This window comes from Hippopotamus amphibius, chromosome 5 (genome assembly GCF_030028045.1).
Source record: "Hippopotamus amphibius kiboko isolate mHipAmp2 chromosome 5, mHipAmp2.hap2, whole genome shotgun sequence".
NCBI lineage: Eukaryota > Metazoa > Chordata > Mammalia > Artiodactyla > Hippopotamidae > Hippopotamus > Hippopotamus amphibius.
The window spans coordinates 36720349-36728041 of record NC_080190.1 but is presented as its reverse complement, the minus strand read 5'-3'; the positions used below and the strand labels follow the sequence as shown (position 1 = coordinate 36728041).

At 39.2% G+C, this 7693-nt stretch overlaps 1 protein-coding gene across 1 annotated transcript; it reads right to left on the bottom strand.

Moving 5' to 3' along the window:
- Positions 1-342: 342 nt before the first annotated feature.
- Positions 343-1116, bottom strand: FGFBP3 (fibroblast growth factor binding protein 3). Its single transcript, XM_057735150.1, has one exon. It carries the CDS (start codon positions 1114-1116, stop codon positions 343-345), a length of 774 nt encoding a protein of 257 aa, XP_057591133.1.
- Positions 1117-7693: the final 6577 nt, after the last annotated feature.

The window sequence follows — 7693 nt, the reverse complement described above, 5'->3', positions numbered from 1 at the left end:
TTTTTTTCATCCTCTCTCTGTACCCACCTCTATTCCCAGTCTCCAGTTTTTGCACATTTAAGGTATGCCTACTTCTGTTTCCACTATTTCCTGTGCCCTTAATCAGGGTCGACTCAGTAATTTTTAACTTCTCTGCTGTCTCAGAGACTCTCCATACCCTTTACACTCTCATCCCAAGCCCCACCTCCACCCCCCAGACCCATTCTAGAACCTGGACTCTTCCCCACTCTATATCCAGTATCTCGTGGCCTAGGATGCCCTTAGCTTCCCCTCGCCGGCTGCGCATAGACCCCCTCCTTTGCCCCCCCTCCCCCTCCCCCGCCCCTCCCCAGGCCCTCATCCTCAGCCATTCCAGAAATTGACAAAGAAGTTGCAGAGGGAATGCCACTTCTCTGCGCAGTAGGTCTCCGTGAGCTTCGAGTTCTCGTCCAGCCCATCGGGATCGGACCGGGTCCCCAGGGGTCTCTTCTCGTCCGGGTCCCAGGCCGCCTTCCTCTTGCCGCCTTTGGTCTTCTCAGAGGGCTTCCCTTTGGGCGCCGCGCTCGGGGGAGCCGGGGCCCCTGCGGCGGGGCCGGGCCCGGGCTCTCGGGGCTGTCCCCGGCTCCTGGCCCGGGGCTTGGCATCCCGGGGGACGCCCGCCGCCGTGGGGCTGACGAATGGGGACGCGTGGGACACCAGGCGCAGCTCCGCGCCGTGGCCCTTCTTGCCGGCGCACAGGCGGGCCTTGAGCGGCGCCGGGTCCTGGCAGGGCCGCCGCTTCCTGCGCAGCCCGCCAAGCACCTGCTTCCAGTAGTGCGAGCGGCGGGCGGTGTAGACCGCGCAGCGCCCGGGCTCCCCGCGGTAGGCGCACTGCTGGCGCGCCCCGTCCGGGCCCTGGCAGCGCAGCGCCAGCTCGCTGCCCGCCGCGGGCCCTGGGACGGGCGGCAGGAGCTGCCAGCTGCACGCGTGCCGCTCGGGGCTGAGGAAGCGGCCGGAGGAGCCGCCCGCGGGGCCCGGGGCAGACTTGGCCGCGCTGCCGGCCGCCCCCTGGTTTCTCCCTGCGACCTCGAGGAGGCAGCCGCCCAGCAGCAACAGCAGCAGTAGCGAGGACGACGCTCGCAGCCTCAGAGCACTCATGGTTTGTGGTGTCTGCGCTCAGGTCGGCTCTCCAGGGACCCCTGGGCGCTTCAGTGGTAGCAGGGCCAGGAGATCGGCATCCCTTGGACCTGGGGACAGAGGCAGAGATGGCTACTGACTGAGCCAAGCGCAGCCCTTCGTCCACGCACATGCACCTGCCAATTCCCCTCCCCAGACCTTCTGGGCGCTGGTTTCCAGGGGCAGCAGCAGCTTGCGAGGGGCCCCTCTGAAAAGTTTTCCTGGGAAAAAGCCAATTACTGTCTAAATACTCTTTTTGAAAGTATTTGTGCATTGAGGTTTTCTCCCCAGTGCAAATACGATAGCAAAGCGATGCCTGATACTTACCCCTTCGTCCACCCGCTCCCTTCTTCACCCTCCAGTAAATTATCTACAAAATCATTTCAGATTACTCTTTGGAAAAATGCACTTTTACTGCACTTTGAACTTACCGAGTTCTGGGAGAGGTGGCGGAGCCTTATTAAGGTAGAAGGAATGACTGCATGAAGGATTAGTCTGTTTTAGCCTGCTCCCAGTGAATGAACGTGTTATCAATGGAACAGAGGAGGCCTCCCCCACTATGCCCCTCCCAGACTTCTCTCTCTCTCACTGGGAGATTTCCCACCACCGCACCATACACACATACACACACGTATGAGAGAAGTGGCAGTGTAACAAGAAATATAAATCTTTTTTGCTTCTGGTGTTTAAAATAATCACGCAAATTTTAACAAATCATTATTTTCTTTCCTTTCACTTATTTTTTTTCTTACTTGAATTTTATTTATTTTAATTGAATTATAGTTGATTTACAATATTGTGTTAGTTTCATGTGTACAGCAAAGTAACAGTTATACATATATATGTATATATTTATATTCCTTTTAAAAAATTCTTTTCCATTATAGTTTACTACAAGATATTGAATATGGTTCCCTGTGCTCTATAGTAAATCCTTGTTGTGTATCTATTTTATATATGGTAGTGTGCATCTGTGAATCCCATACTCTCAATTTATCCCTCCCCCCAAACCAGTTGTTTTCAATGCTCTTTTAAAAATAGGCATTCATAACTATATTTGTAGTAACAGAAAAAAAAGTTTGAATAGTGCTTCTTTCACCTACTTTTTATAACAGCTTTATTGAGATATATTTCATATACCATACAATTCACCCATTTAAAGTGTAAAATTCAGTGGTTTTTAATATATTCACAGATACCTGCAACTATCACCACAGTTAATCTTAGAACATTTTCATCACCTCAAAAAGCAACTCTGTACCCTTTAGCTATTACACCCCCTCTCCCTTTGCATATTTAATCATCTGAAAATGAAAGTTAGACAGAAAGATCTGTTTTAAGAGAAATAAAATGAAATGAAACAAAACAACTGTCAACATCCTAAACTGGACACTATTTACACTCTATTTTTTATATCATTCTGAGTTCTTTATTTTTACCCACCATTTCCAATAGTTTTTCTCATCCTGATAATCTTAAGCCTAAAACTGTTACTACTAATAAAAATGTAATATCCTAGTTTATTGATGCCTTTTGCTATCCAGCACTTCACCCAGGGGTGAGCATTTGGTCTTTTGATTATTTTTAGGTATTATAAATCAATAACACACTTCTTACAAAAATTAGAAGTTTAAAATTCTTTAAAAAATTAGTTTAAAAAATTATTTTGATTATAGTGTAATATTACCAATTTAAATGGTTAATCTTTAAGCATTAATGTGTTCTTGAGTCTTAAGAATTTTATGTTTAAGCAAAGCAATTTTTTTTACACTTCAGGATATTCCATTACCTTTTAAAAACTGTTCTCAGTAATAAATGTAATCTTTTTTATTTCACGAGTTTATACCTCTGATTACAATTGTTTGATACAAGTAAGTATTTTCCTAAAATATTCCCCCAGGATGCCAAGAAGTCTCATTATATTTCCTACTGTCTTCTTGTGGACAATATTTTCTACTACTGAACTCCCATTGGTATTGTATTTCAACAGTTACAATTTGATTACTACTATTAAAATCAAAATATTTTAGAATTAGAATATATTTAAATATGTTTTAGCACAGATTAAATATATGGTAGTGCATGTTGACCTAAGAAAGGACATTTCTACCACTCTGGTGAAATCAGAGAAATTAAAGGACTTACCCAATGTCACACATCAGAAAGCCACCTGACTTTCAGTGACCAATGATCTTTACATTTCAGCTTTGTATTTCATGCCTTCACTTACAGTTATGTGTTAATTACACTAATTCAGTTTATTTATTTAAAATTTATTTATTGGCTGCATTGGGTCTTCGTTGCTGCACATGGGCTTTCTCTAGCTGCAGAGAGCGGGGGCTACTCTTCGTTGCGGTGCATGGGCTTCCTATTGCTGTGGCTTCTCTTGCTGTGAAGCATGGGCTCTAGGTGCGCAGGCTTCAGTAGTTGTGGCACATGGACTCAATAATTATGGCTTGCGGGCTCTAAGGCTCAGGCTCAGTAGTTGTGGCACCAGGGCTTAGCTGCTCCGTGGCATGTGGGATCTTCCCAGACCAGGGCTCAAACCCGTGTCCCCTGCATTGGCAGGCAGATTTTTAACCACTGCACCACCAGGGAAGTCTGCACTGATTCAATTTATACTAAAAAACAATTAGTACCAACGAAGTTAAGGAACATTAACATAAATTTCATAAACAGAATAGCTTATTAATACATTTCACAGATGGAAACCTTCTTTCCCAGAAAACCGTATTTGTATGCGCAAAGCACTATATACAGGCTTCGATGCTCCATATATATTTGATGCTCTGGAGCACCATATATCTGATGCTCTGGCATTCCTTAGAGTTATCAGCTACTGAACCAAATTGGAATAGTTTTTCAGCTAAAGAGTGACATCTTGTGACATTTTTCACTAATTACAATGAAAAAGTTTGTTACTGAAATGTCATAATTAAGGGAGATATTCCAGACCATGCTTTCTGTCAGAAACACTGCCCCTAGAACAAAAATAAGGGCACCGATAAGCTATGCCATATCCTAAAGGGCTAACTTAGAATTTACTTTTTATAAATTGTGGTTAAATACACAAAACAGAAAATTTATCATTTTTTGTTTAGTTTTTGTTTTTTAAATTAACTTTTATTGGAGTATAGTTGATTTACAATGTTGTGTTAGTTTCTGCTATACAGCAAAGTGAATCAGCTATACATATACACATATCCCCTCCTTTTGGGATTTCCTTCCTATTTAGGTCACCATAAAGCATTAAATAGAGTTCCCTGTGCTATAGAGTAGGTTCTCATTAGTTATCTATTTTATACATAGTATCAATAGTGAATGTATGTCAATCCCAATCTCCCAATTTATCCCACCCCAAAATTTACCATTTTAACCATTTTAGGTGTACAATTCAGTGACAATTAAGTACATTCACACTTTTGTGCAACTATCACCACTATCCAGCTCCAGAACTTTTCTCTTCTTCCAAAACTAAACTTCTGTATACCCATTAAATAATAACTCCTCATTCCTCCTTTCTTCAGCCCAGCTGGCAACCATCATTCTACTTTTTTGTCTCCATGAATTGACTACTCTAGGTACTTCATATAAGTGGAATCATACAGCATTTGTCCTTTTGTGACTAGCTTATTTCACTTAGTATAACTTCTTCAGGTCTCATCTATGTTGTAGCATGTGTCAAATTTTCCTTCGTTTTTAAGGCTGAATAATATTCCATTGTATGTATAGTGCACATTTTGTTTATGCATTCATCGGTCGATGGACACTTGGGTTGCTTCTAACTCTTGGCTATTATGAATAATGCTGATATGAATATGTGTGTACAAATATTTGTTTGAGTTTCTGCTTTCAGTTCTTTTGGGCTTACACACAAGTGGAATTGCTGGGATCATGTGTTAATTTCATTTTAAACTTTTTGAGGAAACTGCGTACTGTTTCCCATAGTGGTTACACCATTTTACATTCCAACCAACAGTGCACAAGGGTCCCAAATTCTCCAAATCCTTGTCAATACTTGTTATTTACTTTTTTTGTTTGTTCTCTGTGTGTGTGTGTGTGTTTTATAATAGCCACCCTACAGGGTGTAAAGTAGTTTTGATTTGCATTTCTCTAATGATTAGTGATGTTGAGCATCTTTCAATGTGCTTATTGGCCATTTGTGTATATCTTCGTTGTAGAAATGTCTATTCAAATCCTTTGTTTTTTAATCAGGTTGTTGTTTGTTGTTGAGTTGTAGGAGTTCTTTATGTATTCTGGATATTAACCTCTTATCAGATATATTATTTGCAAATATTTTCTCCCATTCTGTGGCTTGCATTTTCATCTGTTGATGGTGTCCCTTGATGCACAAAAGGAATTTTTAAACAGATTAATCTCAAAACCATAATGTTGAGCAAATGAAGCCAGATGCAAAAGAGCCCATATTACATCTGTTTTAAGTTCTGCATTTATATAAATGTCTAGAACAAACAAAACTAATCAATGGTGGAAAAAAATCAGAACAGTGCTGCCTCTAGGGCATGAGTGGGGCTTGTATTAACCAGGAGGGGATATTAAAAAAACTTTCTAGGGGTTATGGCAATATACTACATCTTGGTAGAGACTTGGGTTACATTTAAGATTTGTGTATTTCATTAAATGAAAATTTTACCAAAGAACCACCCCAAACCTGTAAACAATTATTAAACCTGAGTTAATGATATCCATGCTGAAGTGTTTAGGGGTGAAGTGTACTGGTATTTGCAACTTATTTTGAAATATATAAAAAATGAATATGGACTATATGAATAGAGGGAAATGAGTAGTAGAATTATGTGGTAAAGCAAATATAGTAAAATATTAATTGTAGAATCTAGGTGGTAGGTATATTGAGAGTTCACTGCATAATTTTCCTCAACTTTTCTGTATTTTTGAAAAGTTTCATGATAAATGTTGGAAAAATAGAAAATAACAAAAACTTTCATAAAATTACCATTAGTAACTGCCATTCTTACAATTAAAATGAACACATATTATCTTGTCATATTTGTGTTCTATAATTTTTTAAGAAAAAAAAGTCATGTAATTCTAACATTTCCATTACCCCTCACAAATTTCATTTTTCACCCTATTCCCACCCAAGGGTGATCAGCATTTTATCATAAGTTCGGAGTGTATTCTTATAATCAGCTTGTAAAAACTTTATACTTGTTTATGCATATATGTAAAGCTAATGTCAAGTACAGTCATTGTACCTTCATTTATAATGAAAAATTGGAAAAACCTAAACGTCAATCAGTGGAGAAATGAATAAACTATGGGTTCTTATATGATGAAATAGATCTTGGAAATGATGTTAAGTAAGCTTATAAAGCTTATAAATTATATTTTTTATTGTTTATGGCTACACATATATGTAGCAAAATTATAAAAACATGGACAGGAAGTATATACACAAACTTTATAGTAACAGTTATTTCTGGGCAGGTAGGGAGGGGAATGTGATTAGAAACGAATAAAAGACCTCAATTACACTTTTAATTTCTTGAAAATTTATTTGAAGCAAACATGGTAAAACATTAACATTTGTTAAACTTGAGTGGTGAGTACATATGTGGATTTTATTCTCTATATTTTTCTGTATGTTGGAAATAATTCATAATTTAAAAATACAAATATTGCTTTGTGAATACAGTTTTTAGAATTTATAAAAATCATATGATATTGTAAATATTGTTCTGCATCATGCTTTTTTATACTCAACTTATGGTTTTGAACTTTGTCCACATTGGCATATGCAGATCTATTTAATTTACTTTAACTGCTGCTGTTGGTATCCAATCGTATGACTGTATTACACTTAATTACACTCTACTGATGGACATTTAGGTCATTTCCGGGTTTTGTGGATGAACAGTGCTGTACTGAACACCCTGGTAGGGATCTTGTGTACAGGAGTGTTCCCTAGAGTGGTGGTCTTTAAACTGGAGTATATGTACTCCTGAGAATACGAAAAACTTTTCAAGAAGCGTTTAGGCCTAAGCTGATTTTTTAAAAACTCAATTTCAAGATCCTCAACCTCCATGTACATACTTTCCTCCATATGTTTATCTCAACTATAGCCCTGGGTCTGGACCTATGGTTGGGGTGCTATGCTGGTTCTCATTTTTCACATCTTTCACAATTGCTCTTCTCTCACTTGACTACAGAAAGGCAAAGTTCTCATCCATATCAAATTTCATTTGAGATTTTATGCATGAAATTTAATATGTATGCATTTTACATTAATTTTTTATTTTGAAAATTTAACCTGTTAATCCATCTAAAATTTATTTTTGTGTTTAGCATGAGACAACAATTGTAGATCTAATGACTGATGTAAAAGTCTAAATAATATAACGGGACAGTCTATATTCTTATATTCATATCAAAGTCTCTTTGATCATATGAGAAGCATAAAGTTGATGGAAGTATCATTCCACTACCTTCTTCGAATCCCCTGCAGTTACAGTGGCCGTATGACACAGTTCTGGCCATGAGATATAATTCTGCTAAGAATTAGTGGGAAGATTTTTGC

Coding starts and splice junctions, on each gene's coding strand:
- FGFBP3 (XM_057735150.1), bottom strand. CDS start 1,116: ATGAGTGCTCTGAGGCTGCGAGCGTCGTCCTCGCTACTGCTGCTGTTG.